Source organism: Impatiens glandulifera, chromosome 6 (genome assembly GCF_907164915.1).
Source record: "Impatiens glandulifera chromosome 6, dImpGla2.1, whole genome shotgun sequence".
Classification (NCBI taxonomy): Eukaryota; Viridiplantae; Streptophyta; class Magnoliopsida; order Ericales; family Balsaminaceae; genus Impatiens; species Impatiens glandulifera.
This window is the reverse complement of record NC_061867.1, coordinates 8,404,828-8,421,310: the sequence shown is the minus strand read 5'-3', so window position 1 is coordinate 8,421,310 and position 16,483 is coordinate 8,404,828. Positions and strand designations below refer to the sequence as shown.

General features: G+C 31.6%; 3 protein-coding genes across 3 annotated transcripts; 1 reads left to right on the top strand and 2 right to left on the bottom strand.

The window, feature by feature from the left end:
* Window positions 1–8,853: 8,853 nt before the first annotated feature.
* LOC124941087 (heavy metal-associated isoprenylated plant protein 36-like) lies at window positions 8,854–9,601 on the bottom strand. The gene is made up of 3 exons (XM_047481352.1): window positions 9,457–9,601; window positions 9,053–9,391; window positions 8,854–8,998 (listed from the first exon to the last, which is right to left on the bottom strand). Exons 1-2 carry the CDS (start codon window positions 9,593–9,595, stop codon window positions 9,084–9,086), a joined length of 447 nt encoding a protein of 148 aa, XP_047337308.1. The 5' UTR covers window positions 9,596–9,601; the 3' UTR covers window positions 8,854–8,998; window positions 9,053–9,083.
* A 2,492-nt stretch (window positions 9,602–12,093) lies between these two features.
* Window positions 12,094–13,071, top strand: LOC124941879 (60S ribosomal protein L9-like). Its single transcript, XM_047482244.1, has 3 exons — window positions 12,094–12,515; window positions 12,590–12,712; window positions 12,807–13,071. Exons 1-3 carry the CDS (start codon window positions 12,144–12,146, stop codon window positions 12,891–12,893), a joined length of 582 nt encoding a protein of 193 aa, XP_047338200.1. The 5' UTR covers window positions 12,094–12,143; the 3' UTR covers window positions 12,894–13,071.
* Window positions 13,072–14,236: 1,165 nt separating this feature from the next.
* LOC124942420 (probable ribonuclease P/MRP protein subunit POP5) lies at window positions 14,237–15,691 on the bottom strand. The gene is made up of 3 exons (XM_047482925.1): window positions 15,604–15,691; window positions 15,164–15,483; window positions 14,237–15,097 (listed from the first exon to the last, which is right to left on the bottom strand). Exons 2-3 carry the CDS (start codon window positions 15,477–15,479, stop codon window positions 14,943–14,945), a joined length of 471 nt encoding a protein of 156 aa, XP_047338881.1. The 5' UTR covers window positions 15,480–15,483; window positions 15,604–15,691; the 3' UTR covers window positions 14,237–14,942.
* Window positions 15,692–16,483: the final 792 nt, after the last annotated feature.

Below are 16,483 nucleotides of genomic sequence, written 5' to 3'. Positions count from 1 at the left end.
AGTTAATTTACAAGTCATTGCCTTAAATAAGTTTGGTATTAGATACAAGTTATAAACTCCAAAGATACATATTACCAACTCAATATAACGTTTTAAATTAAAAGACATGGTGATATACAAAATACTCTAAAAAAAATAATATTTTTATCTTTTCAATAAAATTGATGATACTAACTTGTATTTTATAAAGAAACAATGGAGTTAGCTGGAGTTTCAAGTTAAAGTTTCTAATCATGTCACATTAATTGGTTTTTTAATTTTCAGCATCACACTTGTATTTCCACTTAAACTAAATTCGCTCAATTTCAAACTAGAATCCAATAATCTTCGATTATCGTTTTCAGGCTTAGAGAGTATATTATAATTAGGGTATATTATAATTAGGGATGGTAAAAGTTCGGGTTTTGAGGGACCCGAACTGGACCCGATTCTGCCCCCAAAAAACGGTTCCACGATTTACCCGAATCTGGCCGGTTCCGACCGTCGGGGTACCCGACCAGTTTAAAAAATAATCTTAGAATTTTTTAATTTTTTTTAATTTCTTTTATATAATTAATAATTTAATATTTATTTTTGTTTATTAGTAAAAAAAATAATTTTCAATAAATTGTTTTGGTTGATAGTATATGTATGAGAGGATATTTTATTTTTACTAGATATATTTTTAAATTTCAGTTTATCCTGACAAATTCTATGTACGTAGGTATGACAAATTTTTTGGTATGAAATAATTATTTTAACTGGAACCAAATTGAACCCGATATCGCATTGAAAAATTGAGTATTCAAATATTCGGATTTTTTGTCCGATTGATATCGGCCTAATTTAAGAACCAAATATTTATAAAAAATCATTTGCTTAAAAAGATATATTTTATAATTTTGAACTAAATTTGTAGAGCTTTATAAAGTTTAGAATTTTTGACTCCTTAAATATTATTTTTAACCCTTTAATAAATAATTATATTTTAATAAATAAAATATAATTATTATAATATTTGATATTATTAAAAAAGTTTAATTTAATTTCATAAAATATTTAAATAAGGAGAATTATATCTATAATATTGAAATTATATTATTTTTAAAGAGTAATAAAAAAAATATTACTATCAAACTTAAATTATGAATTATTACAGGATTGAAAAAAAATACAAAATTAAATATAATTTCATTTAATTATAAAATTGTAAACTTTCAATACATATTTATTATTATATTTAAAAGAATATAAAATTGTAAATCTAATTAAATCAAACATCTTGAAATGAATAAATATAGAATTTGGTCTCTGTCTTCTTTGAGCGGGAAGAATCGAAACAGAATTCGTCGGAACCGAAACGATACAGGAGGAACCGAAACAGTTTCTTTTAATTATCGGGTCTAGGTTCGGGTCTCGGTTCTTCTGCCGGGTACCCGAAACCGAACTATTCTAACCCGAAATAGCCTCGAACCGAAATGCAAAAAAAAAACCCGAATTGATCGGTTCGGTTCCTTCGGGTACCCGAACCGTTGGGGCACAGTTGTCATGCCTAATTATAATGTTTAATTATGAAGTCTATACTTATAATAAACTCTACCGAAGTTATTTAGAGTTTATCGGTTTGAGTTTGAGTTGAATCAAATGTTATTTAGACCTATAAATATGTTGTTGTTAAGAGTTTTATAGGGTAAAGATATAATTTTATAGAGATAAACAGTGTGAGGAAAAATTTTGTATTCATTCTTCTTTACAATGAAATCAAGTGCCAGTTGAATTAGACATAAATCTGTGTCTTGTGTCTTCTTATGTTCTTATTTTTTTTTTTATAAATCGTTTTAAGCAGGTCAGCTTTCGGCAAACAAATCCTAACACATAATAGGTTTGGACAATTGTAATAATATTTTCATGATTTCACAAAAAATTGTAAAAATAATAAAAATTGTTTGGTTTTGAGAAATGGAGGAGGAAATCGTTTCATGTTGTGTTATGGCAGTTGGGTTGAGTTCTAATGTGTCTAGGGAAGCCTTTGACAAACCCGAAACTTGAATTTGAACTGAGAATCGTTGATTTGTGATTTTCCGATGAGACTCATGATTCTTTGATGAGTCTCGAAGATAGCCTTCCCTAGTGATTGACGGGTCAAGAACGGTGCAGACGAATTCTTTGGGAAGCTAAGAGTCTTCCTATATTTGAAAAACGCAAAAATATATTTGTTTTCTTGATCTTTAAAAACTCTAGAGTAAATGTAAAATGAATATTTTATTTTGAATTTTAGGAAACTTGCACGACTCAAACATAAAAACAAATAAATAATTTTTGAAAACTTGTTTTTCCTTCTTAGTGGAAAAACACACAAGGCTCTGTTGAATGATTTGCGATTAAATACTCTACCAATTAGATGAGGATCTTATTTATTTGTTAAACTCTAGTTCGAGTGTGACATTTACAACAAAATAATAATATTATTAGAATTTGAAATCAAATGATAATTTTAAGGAGACTCGTGTCCAATATCTCCATTATGAAACACCTACAACATGAAAGACCATACAATTTACAGTACACATCAAATGATACCTTTCCAGATGCTTAAATACCGACACATATTAAGCGTCGGTATAAGTTAAAAGAAAAAAAAACTCCTCGGCCTTTCTGCTTTGACACGAGAGTTGGTTCGAGACCTATGAGAAGACTTTGGTGGGCGAGGTTTTGTTAGGTACAACAAATCTTACAGGATGATGGGGACCGAAATAGTGCATTTGAAGACGCATGATGAAATCGAGAGGGTATTGACGAACGTACGACACGTCCCAAACCTTCGATGAAATTTAATCTCTCTCGGCTCACTAGACCAACTTGAATTTGCATGGAAGGGTGAGAAGAACATATTGAGGGTCACAAAGGGGTTTCTAGTGGTAATGAGAGACGTGCGAGAGAAGAATCTTTATGCCTTTCAAGGTAGCACCTTGGTTGGTGATATGGCGGTAGTGGTGGAGCCTCGAGATGTATCGCCCACGAGTCTATGAAATAAGAGATTGGGGAATTTGAGTGAGAGGGATTTGAAGGAGTTGAGTAAGAGAGACTATTTTAGTAAGGAGAAACTTGATGATTTGGAGTTTTGCGAGAACTGCATATACGGTAAAGCTACGAGGGTGAAGTTTTGGCGATCGGTTGAGGTGACTCGGGAGATGCTCAATTATGTTCACTCAGACTTGTGGGGATCGGCGAGGAATGCAACTCTAAGTGAAGGTCGGTACTTTATCACCTTCATTGATGATTACCTTCATTGATGATTGTTCGCGCAAGATTTAGGTATAGATCTTGAGGCACAAAGATGAGGCATTTACTAAGTTCAAGAAGTATAAGAAGATGCTAGAGACTTAGACCGTGAAGAAGGTGAAAAATCTCTTAACAGATAATGGTTTGGAGTACCTATGTGAGGAGTTCAATCAGTTTATCAAGGAAGAAGGGATGGTTCGTCAAAAAACCATTCGATAGACACCGCAACAGAATGGCTTGGTAGAACGAATAAAAAGAATGTTACTTGAGCGTGTCTAATGTATGTTGTTTGAGGTCGGTCTATCGAAGTGGTTTTGGGGTGGACGATTAACACTAAGGATTATCTTATCAATCGTTGTTCATTGACGGCAATGGAATGCAAGACACCGAAAGAAGTTTGGAATGGCGCTCCTCCAAAACTCAACAACCTGAAGGTATTTGGGTGTGTGTCTTACATGCACCAACAGGGTGGAAAGCTTGATGCGAGAACGAATAAATGTATGTTTATTGGATACCCTGAGTGAGTAAAGTTGTAAGCACTAAAAATCTACATACCCAATTTATAAATTAAAATAATTATTTTGATTTAGTTTTGAATAAATAAAATCAAGATAATTAACCCCATGGACAAAACCTAATTAAAACAATTGATTTGATTAATTATTGTGATAAATGTTGTACTCATTTTATCTTAAAATAATTTTTAGAAAAATCAAGGATTAAAATAACTAATTTAGGATGAAATGAGGTACCCATTTCATCCCCAAAAATTATTTATTTAACCCTAAAATATATTTTAAAAATGGCAAAATATTTGTCATATTTATTTTAATATTTTGTGTATTTAAAAAGATCAAAACTAAAGTCAAAAGGGTGAAAGAAAAATAAATTTCAAACAAATTCTTAAGGTTTTAAAATAAAAATAAAATCGTAATCGAGTGTAGCCGAAATCCTAGAGAAAAGCTACAGTTGTAACTGCGTACATCGGATGAGCACTGAATTTTCATCCAACGCTCTGGAGCTCGCGTAGCCCGCTGCAGACAAAGGCACGCGCATACGTGAAGCAGACTGATCGACTAATGCATGTTAGCCGAAACGCCAACAGGACGCGACGAAATGCTAATGAACCGCTTCGCGTCCGCGTTCTCACTTGAAACGACGTTGTGTTGGGTCGCCACCGTCTTCTTCATCGCGACACCGGAGGGATAAGGATGATGTCTCATCCTTTGATTTTCCAAAAGTGGAACTTTCTCCATAGTCAACCAAATCGGCTTATTCGAAGGCTGAAATGATCACCCTATTTTGTCGATCATTTCCGCTATTTCAATCGGGATGATTCATCCCTATTCCGGTAAGTGCGATGAAGAACATCCAAAATGCCATTAATAGTTTTTGGTTGATTCAATCCACTTGAAGCCTCTACCGACTCAGGAAGGTTATAAATAGTCCCCCTCAATATTTCCGAAACCAAGAGATAACAACTCAAGCCTTGAATCAAAATAAATCAAAAATCCGTCATTGAAGCTCAAAGCTTCGAATTTTGAAAATTCTGCATAAGGTTCTAAAGCTTAGATCTAGGCATCCTAAAAGATTCCCTAAGGTCTAAGGAGTGTTCTTCAATCATTGGTAAGCTTACAATCATCATTTAATCATTACTTCCAATTTGAAATTGAAAATTTTATATTTCAGTTTTCATAAGCTTGTATGATGTCTAGTTTTTAAATTTGATGATTGGAAATCGATCTTATGATCATTAATAGGCTTTATGTGAAAGTTATAACTAATCAATCGGTCTTAAAAAGAAAAAAAAAGAAAATTTGAATTTTAAAAATCCAAAATCCGGGTTTGATATTCTTGGGGTAATCTTTGAGAATCACAACCGAGAAAGCTTCCCGACATGGTCGTAATGATGTTGGGTAACTGTTTGGATCATGTTTGATCCATCCCGATCATGTTTGATCAAAATAAATAATTGAAATTTTTGAGTTCTTGATTTGGTCCAAATGAAAAGTTAGTGTTCTTGTTTTGGTGTCAATCAAGTATATGAGGTGCAAGAAAACTATTGTCTAGCTCCTTTCACCTCAAAACAACTTTAAAATTTAAAACTCGATTTTTTGCTATAAACTGTTTTGAACAAATTGATCATCACCCAGGTTGATTGATACATTGCGGTGATGTTCTAAATTTTCCTATGAGCTTTGTGAAGCTACCTAGACCCTTGGATTGAAGAATTCAAGCCTCTATCAAAATTACAAAAACTGTAATTTTGATGTTCTTGAGGACCGGTAGGTCCAACCGATGACCGAGAGATCCTGACTGAGGATCTTCACTCTGGACTGATAGCTCCGACCGAGGCTTGTTAGCTAGGACTAAGAGGTCAGATCTAGGACCGAGAACATCCAAAATTATGTCCAGTGGCTTCCACCTATGACAGAGGAATCTAGACCCCGACATGAACTTATCCTAAGTTTAACCCATGACTATTGGTTTTTACACCCCGGACGATAATCCCAGCCAAGGACCGAGAGCCCTTAACACCTCAACTGAGGCTTCTTAGCCTAGACCGATGAGTCCGACCGAGGGTCCACGATCATGACCGATGAAAATGAACCCCAAGGCCTAGGACACCGTCCTATTTGGTTCCCATTTTCAAAATACTAAATTATTTTTATAATTTTGGAACCTCAAATCATTTTCTAAAAATTCTAAAAAAATAGAAAATGTTTTCAAAATATTTTTGGATATTTTGAAAAATAAATATTTTGATAAAGACTTGTTTGGGATTTATGTTTAAACTTTAATGCCTTTAAATGACTAATGTTCTTAATGTACTTTCCTCCATAATTTATGATCAACAATAATATCAGTATTTAAATAATTATTTTTACAATTCTTTAAATAACTCATAAATTTTATGCATGTTTAGGTCCGGAAAAATAATTTGTAAAAATAAAACGTTATACAACATATTTTCAAAAAAGCCAAATTTATAAGTAGAAGATATTTTTAAAATGGGTACGGAGGATGAAGCGTGAAAGTCATTTCCCGAGTATTACCAAACTACGAACTAAAAGAAACTATGTTCAATACGTTTGTATATGTATGCCCCTTTTATTGATTTTCAAAAAATTATTGGCAACTCTATTTCAAAATAAATAATATTTTAAATTAATTTAAACAACGTATTTCTAAAAAATCAAATTGTAATTTGATTATCGCAAATCCACCAATTATTTTGAACCCCAAATTAATTATTTTTAATTAATTTCAAAAGTTGTCAATGATCATTTAATTTTTTTTTAAAATAATATTTATTTTTAAAAGAAGATTTTTGACACGCAAATTGATATTGAAATTTCTCGAACCTCGAGCTTTTTTTGCAAAAACCAAACAAATGGTTTTTCCGGAGGTTACAAAGGGGTTAGAAACTGTTTTACAAGGATAGGGAGACGACCGAGTACATCATTAGCTGTGACGTGGACTTTAGGGAAACAGAGAACTATTATATAGCAATACAATAAGTTGAAGATGGCTAAATCTCTAGAGAGATGACCGAATTTGAGGTGGAGTTTCTAGGAGGAATTACTAAAGAATCGATAGACATAGGAGAAGCTAGTGAAGAGGATGAAACAAAGGGTCATGTAGATGAGGGAGGTACGGATCTGGAAGAGAACCTTAGCTCCAACTAGTTAACGCGAGATAGAGACTGTAGGACAACCCGAGCTTCGAAAAGATTTGGCTACTCCGATTTTGTGGCCTTTGCATTTTTTTTATGTCCGGCGAGCTACAAGATTAAGAGTCAAGATCATTTAGAGAATCAATAGAGAGCAATGAGATAACTGAATTGAAGTGTGTTATGGCGGAGGAGATGACATCGCCTGAAAAAAACGAGACGTGGAAATTGGTAGACAAACTCAAGAATTAGTGGGTAGTTGGTTCAAAGTGGGTGTTCAAGTACAAATAAGGTGTAGAGGATAGTAACAAGCCAAGGTTTAAGGCGAGATTGGTAGTTAAGGACTTCACACAACGCGAAGGGTCGACTTTAACAAGATCTACTCCACGGTAGTGAAGCACACGTCCATTAGTGTGTTGCTCACTCTAGTGAATCAGTTTGACTTGGAGCTCGAGCAAATGAACGTGAAGACGACATTTCTTCATGAAAACTTAAAGGAGAAGATCTTCATAAGGATTCGTCAAACTCGGTAATAAAGGCAAGGTATGTCTCATTAAATGCTCGTTTTATGTTTTGAAATAATTTCTAAGACAATGGTATTTGCACTTTAATGAGTTTATGGCTCGTAACGATTTTGTGAGAAGCAATTTCGATAGTTGTGTCTATGTCAAGTGGGTTGATGGTTGCGGGGTCTTCCTATTGTTATACGTGGATGATATGGTGATCGCATTGGGAAACAAGAAAGAGGTTTGATTCAAGAGTTTGTTAGGGAGTGAGTTCAAAATGAAAGATATGGAACCGGTAAAGAAAACTTTAGGGATGGTGATTGAGCGGGATTATAAGAATTTGTGGAATTGAGTCAAGGATTTTGGGGCTCAATTTGGTGTGCCTAAATGTTAGGTACAAAAAGAGAAGGAAAATGTGTGCGATTATTTGTTTGATTAAAAAATGCATGAAATCACATATTGGTAAAGATGTCAATCAAATCGTATTATTATGAAAATGTCAACTAAATCGTCACAAGATCATATCATGATGAAGATGTCAAAGATATCACATGATCTTTACCATAAATATGAATTATAATATATATATATATATATATTTATATATATATATATATTGTAAACGAGAAAAGAGTGTGAAACTAAACTTAGAACAAACAGAGAGAGTTAGAGTTTGTAATCTCTATTATAAGTTATAACTCTACTGAATCGATTTTTCGAAAATAGGACGTAGGACATTATTGGTCTGAACCTAGGTAAGATTCTTGTGTCGTTATTTTGTTTTTTCTTACTTTTACGGTATTATTCTGCATTCCACTACGTTTGTTATTAATCCGCTTTTATTTTTAGAGTAATAGTTTTTACCGCATTACTTATTTCTAAATAATAATAAATAATTTTCAAATATATTATCTATTCTAAATCAATATTTAAACTATATAAAAATTTATCAACAATTTTTCGTCTAAACTTAAACTCAAATGCAGTTCAGAAATTGTTTTCAAATATGATGGAATTGAGATTAATATTGGATTGGACTAATATTAATAAATAAATCTGATCAACATTTTAAATAAGATGCAATAACTATTCATAAGAAACAATTAGTTCATTTAAAAATACTTACTAAATTTAATAGATGGTCTTTTTAAGGTTAGAAACTAGCAATTAAACTTAAAACGTTAATGGTGGCCTTATTCCTTAACGTTAATGGTGGCCTTATTCCTTAACAACCACCTTTATTATTTGAGTTACTTAATGGGTTATCGATTACAATCTAGATTAGTATATATTCATATAATATCAGGTTTAAAGATAAACAAATTTTAAAAAGACAAATTCTCATATAAATCAAAATTCAAATCTAGACTCACATTCAAGTTAACAACGAGAGCCTGTTACAAAACACACACAAATTTTTCATCATGTTCCTTAGACTAGATTCATAACATTCATATTAAAACACATTTAATAAGACCACATGACACTATAATGTTGGGTTCTTATAATAGATTCATTACATTCATTCTAAAAACATAAGACCACGTGACAATAGAATGTAATAGATTCATTACATTCATTCTAAAAACATAAGACCACATGACAATAGAATGTTGGGTTCTTTTTCTTGTTCTTGGATGTTTCTAGAAAGAGCTAGACCTATCAAATACCTTCTTCCAATTCCATGCTTTCCAACTAAGAGATAAAGATTGAACCTTTGCCAATGCCAGCTGGCACTGCCGGTGCTGCCACCGCCGCCGTTCTTGTGATTCCGGCCGCCGCATATCTAATTTAGGATTACCATCATCCAATACGATTTTATGATCTTCTGGATTCCAAAACCGAGCCACTTTCCTCTTTTTCTTCACCATTTCCAACACACCATACTTATTACAAATTCCCCAAACAGTAACTTTTTGTTGATAATAATCTATATTGATCGAATAAATACCTGAAAATATCATATTAATTATTAAACCACAATCAAAAAGACAATAATCTTCTTATAAAATGTACCTTTGAGATGGGACATCAATGCCTTCTTCACTTTCCTTTCACATCCATATGAATACAAGGGGACCATCATCTCCACGTATTGTGCCTCTACATGATGAATATTCTTGTTATCAACTATTTGAAGATCATTATCCGCCATTGATAGATACTCTATGTTTTCTTATCTATTGGGAGATGATAAGTTCATATATAAATAGATTGATTTGAAAAGGTGGGTGACATGGAAAAAGGTTATGATTGATCATCAAAATGTCTTTTTGATTCATTTATGATGGGTGTCATTGTTGGGTTATCAGAATCCAACTCATTCCCATGTGGGAAGATTTCAGAAAAGAAGTCAAGCCCCCACTACTCAACCCATGTGAAACCCATTTCATTTACTCTTCTTCTTTTCTTTTCTTTTTTGTCTTTTTGCTTGTTTATGTCAAGAAATTCTATCTTGTTTTTCAATTCAATGCATTCTTTCTATCAATGGTTAAAGTGTTTCTATATGAGGTTTCATTTTATTTTATTTATGTGAGATTCCTTTTGAAAAATTGAGTGTAAGTGAACTTAGTTAGAGTCAAACTCACAATTTATTTGATAGGAATTTAAGGATGGTGATGTGTACCATAAACTCGATACTAACTAGTATATACTTGTCTCGTGTTCTAATTTGATGATGCATTAGTAAAAATAGGGGTCTTTATCGAAAGTTTATTACGTCGGTAAAAACCTTAAATTTGTCTGTAATACACCATTTATCGACAAATGAGAATATGTCGGCATCGTCGGTATATAACTTGTCTATAAAGGTATTGGAGCCTTAGCCGAGAGATTTATAAACTTTCGGTATAGCCTTTACCTAAAGATTTATACATATTTTTCGGCTTAGCCTTTTCCGATAGATATAATTAGATCTATAACTATTTATTAACATTTTAGCATAGATCGTATATTTTCTAATTTGGCTTATAACAGTTTGGATATGTAAAAGCTGAATAATCTATTTAATCTTTATTTAGGGTAAATACCGAAAGATTTATTGAAATTTTTCCTATTTTTTGAAAGGTCCAAAACCGACAAATTTAGTCTAAATCTTTCTGCATATCCCCTCTCGAAAAATCCCCAACACTAAGAAAATTTTCCTGTTTTTTGGAATGGGAAAAAACTGAAAGATTTAGTCTAAATCATTCGGCATATCCCCTCTAGAAAAACCCGAACACTTAGAAATTTTTCATGTTTTTGGGAATTGGTCAAAACCGAAAGATTTAGTCTAAATCTTTTGGCATATTCCCTCTAGAAAAACTCAACACTTAGACATTTTTTCTTGTTTTTTGGAAGGGTCCAAAACCGAAAGATTTAGTCTAAATCTTTCGGCATATCCCCACCAGAAAAACCCCAACACTTAGAAATTTTTTCTGTTTTTTGGAAGGGCCAAAACCAAAAAAAATAGTCTAAATCTTTCGGCATATCCCCTCCAGAAAAACTCAACACTTAGAAAAAAATTCATGTTTTATAGAAGAGGCCAAATCTGACAGATTTAGTCTAAATCTTTCGATATTTCCCCTTAAAAAATGCTCGTTTTTTGAAAGGATCTAAAGCCGATAGATATATATACTATATATGTCGGTAGTTCATGACAATACTGACATATGTAGTTCACCTGTCGATATATGTTCGCATTGACGACAAATTTCTTTCTTTCGGTATTTATACCGAAAGATTTATATATCTGTCAGAAAAAAATTTCGATAAAACCCCATTTTTACTAGTGATGGATTGGAGATGAGAAGTGAAAATAAAATCCCATCAATGGATAGTTTTTAATATCATCCCAAAACTTGTATAAAATTATCAGTTCACATAGTATGATTAACCTTTGGATTTGAAATCACTACATATATACCCAGTATTGGACATAATTTATAAGACATGCCCACATGTGACAGTTTTGAGTAGAGATAGACATCGTGCCTAAAGGGTTGTATTTGGCTCGTACAATTCGTGCAAACTTTTTATATGTATCGTGTTGTGTTGAACTCATTCTCATCTGTATTATATTGTGTCTTGACTCGCTCAAAAAATCTTGATCTACGGGTCCATTCTTGTCGTGTTAACTCGTGTCAATATATTTATTCGTGTCGTGATAACTCGTGCTAAAATTTATGTGTCATGTTGTGTCGGCTAAAGTTGGTCAGTGTATCGACTAAATCATATCGTCTCGGATTGATACTCGTTTTCATTCGTGTTTTCTAGTACAATCATGTTAACTTTTATTTAAATTCACTTATCTTGTTGTTTTAATTCATGTCTATATTATATATATATATATATATATATAATTTATTTAATCTGAGTGACAAGGTTGGAAAATTGTGGGAGAAAATGATAATACTAAACGTGAGGATATAGATAAATTATTTTAGTATTGTTACGTCATTCTCTCCCCTTTCCCGTACTTAAAAAAAATAGAAATATAAAAATAAATAAAATTTTAGGTTATAATAATTTTCAAATAATTTCAATAGAATAGCAAGTATTGGGTATAAGCCCAACAAATATATGTTAAGAATCTTTGATGATTGGGCCTTAAAATTAGGGCTCAAATACAAACAAAGACCATCATATAAATAAACTTATTCACCTAGAGTTTCACTCTTCCCCGTCGCCGTCGATCGATTTCAGTAAGCGAGAGAGAGAGAAAGATGAAGACCATTCTTTCGTCGGAAACCATGGACATCCCCGACGGCGTAACAATCAAAGTAAAAGCCAAGATCATCGAAGTAGAAGGACCAAGAGGCAAGCTAACAAGAAACTTCAAGCATCTTAACCTCGATTTCGAACTTATCACCGATGAATCCGGAAAAAAGAAGTTGAAGATCGATTCCTGGTTCGGATCTCGCAAAACAACCGCCGCCATTCGCACTGCCTTAAGTCACGTCGGAAATCTGATAACCGGTGTTACAAATGGATACAGGTATAAGATGCGATTCGTATATGCTCATTTTCCTATTAACGCTAGCATCACAAATGGAAACAAGGCAATCGAGATCCGTAACTTCCTTGGTGAAAAGAAGGTTAGATTTTCACATTTTCTCTGTTTTTGTTTTTTTTAATTTTCTGGGTTATTGATTGATTACAACTAATTCAGGTTAGGAAAGTTGATATGCTTCAAGGAGTATCTGTAGTTAGATCAGAGAAGGTTAAGGATGAATTAGTATTGGATGGAAATGATATTGAACTTGTTTCAAGATCAGCTGCTTTGATCAATCAAGTAATGAAATCATAACTCTGATTACTATTTCTTGTTTTCTGTAAATGTTAATGATGAAATGGGTATTTGATTATTGTGATTATTGATTGTGCAGAAATGTCATGTGAAGAAGAAAGATATCAGGAAGTTTCTTGATGGTATCTATGTTAGTGAAAAGGGAAAGGTAGCTGAAGAAGAATGAATTTTTCTTCACTAGTTTTTTAGGGTTTGGTGTTTTTTTTTCAAAAACTTGGAAATTGATTTACTTTTTACTATGGGTTTTGTTATAGACATGATTTAACTTATTTTGGTCATTTATTTTGTCTAGATTATTAGTTGTGTTTTCAATGCCCTAATTTGATGTTTGGTCTGAATTTTGCCTTTGAAATTATATCATGTGATTGAAGAATCAATTTTTTATTTTGGGTTTTGAGATTGAGAATTTTTTACTTTGATCATTGGTAATTGCAAAGGTCTTATTATTTTTGGGTGAAAAAACTTAACAATATTGTATTTAAATATAATGTTAGGCTATGAGTTAAATCCTTGGGGAAAATATAAAATTATTTTATTTATGATAAAATTTTGAATTTAAAGATTTTTTTTAAATGAAAATTGGATTAAAATTATTTTGATTTATAAAAAATGTTTGTTTTTAAGAGACATTTATAACAAATAATTTAATTAGTTATGAATTAAATTGATGAGAATGCATAAATTTAACTAACCTAATCAAATAAGCCAAATTAATGTTTCAAAAGAGACAAACTATGCTTTTTTTTCATGTGTGGTTTGTTCTTATTGGTGTTAGTGTTTTTTGACATCTAAATTAAGTTCAAATTTAATCTATGTGAATCTTATGTTGTTGGTATGCCTTCTAATGGTTGTATTTAGCGATCTAGTCTGCAGTGTTTGTTTTGAAGGTCGTGTGAGCTCGTTGATCGTAAAAACATGAGTTCTTTACGGATTGACTATTTAAGTTCCTCTTTTTGACAAGTTGTTTTTTAGATTTTGTGTTCTAATTCGAAAATTTAGTTATTACTGGAGTACTTTCAAGGATGTTATGGTTATTTCATGATATTTGAATATGAAGTATTTTGTTAATACAATTCTAATAATCACTTTTAAAATTTGTTAAAATAAAAAAAAAAAAAAATTAAAAGTATTTTGTTAGGCAATTCTAATCACTCTTACAAATTGTTAAAATAAAAAATTTATTTTTATTTGATGTGAATGAATTAGATAGAAATATTTAGTTGAAGAGTGGATGGAATACTAATTTTTTTAATTAAGTTACTGAAAATATTTTTTTAATCAATTTTTCAAACAAACATGATTAGCTTTGATTTTTTATCCAATATTATTTTTAATTCATATGAATGCAGTCTTAAATTATATCTGTCATAGTTTAAAAGTTTTTCTTGATGGATTTTTACAATTTGTTTATAAATTTATTTGATATGAATTATAATATATAATAAATATTATAGAAATTGTATTCATATTAACTAAAAAAACTCAAGAGGACAGGAGAGAAAGATGTCCAAAAAAAACCAATGTTCAACCTCAAAACTCTCCTACGTGAAAGAAGGGTATCCCTTAAAAGACAAAGAGAAACAATGAAACATTAACTCTATAAATTACTCTTTTCCTCCATTCTTTCAAATCATAATAAAACTTCACTACTCCTTCGATTCCGGTTCGACCCATTTCAAGGCCAATAAAAAACCTTCTTCCTCCCCTGCATTCGCACCGCCTCCTCCTCCAATAAACAAACTGAGAATGGGAGGCTGTGCGAGCAGACCAAAGGACTTGGACACCACCCGCCAAGACCCCCTCCTCATCCCTCAAGCTCCTGTCTCACCCAAGGCAGTCCAAACCGAAACCACCTCAATTCAAGATAACAATGAAGATGTCGTGGCAAAGGAAGAACAACCTTTGGTAGATGTTTCAGAAGAGGAGGTCACCATCATTCCAGCTGAGGAGGAAGAAGAGAAGAAGCCTGCATATGAAGAGGAGAAAGTTGAGGCCGTAACTGTTCATGAGCAAGAAACCATTATCCCAACAACAACAACAAAAGATGACACCATTATTATCGATATCAAAACAGAATGATAAGAAAAACTCAATGTTGATGTTGTTGTTCTTCATCCCGATTTCATTGCTCATTATAGTCATGGTCATGTAACAACAATATTATTATCTAACTGCACAATTAATGAAAGTAAAAACCGGAAATATTTTCATATTCTCAATGTTCCAAAGTTCTAATCTTTTCCAATGAATTCTTCAATTGTTGGTTTATATCATTATCATCCTTCAACCGATCTCCAAGAACAAGCTTATAATGTTCAAACTTCATTTCTTCACACTTGACAGCTGCGTTTCTACAAGCCTTGATACTTCCTACATAAGGAGATGATAACAAATTCATATCGTTTTTTATCTCAAAACAATCAAATTCAAACTCACCACTAAGATCCAACAAGTTGAACAGAACAGGGCAATTCCCAATTCTTCTAACCAAGGTTATTGCAGCCCATACTTTATTATGTTCTTCCCTCGAAGCTCTAATCACGCAAAGTTTCGTAATTGAATTCACATACTTTACTTGGAACGAGATTAGCGATGAAGCTAAACCACATTCCCCAAAATTTTCAAGTAGGCTATCTTTGATTGCTTTGGAAACATTGAATTGGGTAAGAATTATGAGATCATCAATTCCAAATCCATTATCTGGAGATAAGAATACCTCCATTACCAAATACCTATTCTTGAATCCAACCATGATCCTTCAAAAGAAGAGAAACATTGAATATATGAAGGAAACTATTAGGTTTAGAATCGCTATGGATTGGAGATTAACTTAAATCGCTGAAAACTTGAAACATATAACATAATAACGCAAATACCTTTCTGGGTATTCGATTTGTATCGATAAAACGCAGCGATTGTTGTTGAATCGCCGGAAAAGTGATCTAGGGTTTATGCAGTTTTCAGCGATTGTTTATTTCTGGACCTTTTGAAGGGATGAAATAAGTTTATATTCGTCCATCAACTTGTTATGTTTATGCGTTTCTTATATTTAACTTTTGTAAATAGTCTATTAATCAATATTTTATTTTATTTTTATATATTTTTTAAATAATTTAATCATTCTACAACCCAAATAAATTATTTCTCTATCCATTTTCTTTTTCTCAAATAAATTAATTATACACAGTATAATCAAATTTATAATTTTTTATTGTTAAAATTATAACAAAGAAAGTTTTGTTTTAATAATTGAAAATGTAATGAGTTAACGTGGACTTGAAAAAAAAAATTAATAAACTTAAAATAATGACCATAAAATTTCAAATAAAACAAATAATTAAATATAAGTTTTTTAATAATTAAAAAAATAAATATTTAATTAAATTGAAAAAAATTTAAGAGATTATAGAGTAATGTCACATTTTTATCATTCAAAAAATAGATATATTTTTTTTTTCGGAGTAGGTTTATGAGCATTTTTAAGTGTCATTTATAAATAAATAAATAAAATATTAATGACACTAATTTAACTAACAATTTTTAGGGTTGAGGTTTTGACTTTAAAATTTGATAGTCAAAATTATCCATTCGCTGAATTTCACTAATTAAAATAATGATATGAATATTTTATTAATTTATTTATTTATAAATGTAATGTATTTAATTAGTTAAACGTAGTTTAAAATCATTTAAACTATGTATAACTTTAACAATAATAAGTTTCAAATTGTAAATTTAGTTATTTTTTAAATTTAG

Bases quoted from the DNA above. Each gene is read 5' to 3' on its own strand.
- LOC124941087 (XM_047481352.1), bottom strand. From the start codon at position 9,595: ATGGCGGATAATGATCTTCAAATAGTTGATAACAAGAATATTCATCAT. The intron at 9,392-9,456 runs GTACATTTTATA...TGATATTTTCAG, and splicing joins ATTGATGTCCCATCTCAAAG to GTATTTATTCGATCAATATA.
- LOC124941879 (XM_047482244.1), top strand. From the start codon at position 12,144: ATGAAGACCATTCTTTCGTCGGAAACCATGGACATCCCCGACGGCGTA. The intron at 12,516-12,589 runs GTTAGATTTTCA...CAACTAATTCAG, and splicing joins ACTTCCTTGGTGAAAAGAAG to GTTAGGAAAGTTGATATGCT. The intron at 12,713-12,806 runs GTAATGAAATCA...TTGATTGTGCAG, and splicing joins CAGCTGCTTTGATCAATCAA to AAATGTCATGTGAAGAAGAA.
- LOC124942420 (XM_047482925.1), bottom strand. From the start codon at position 15,479: ATGGTTGGATTCAAGAATAGGTATTTGGTAATGGAGGTATTCTTATCT. The intron at 15,098-15,163 runs GTGAGTTTGAAT...CTCCTTATGTAG, and splicing joins CAACTTGTTGGATCTTAGTG to GAAGTATCAAGGCTTGTAGA.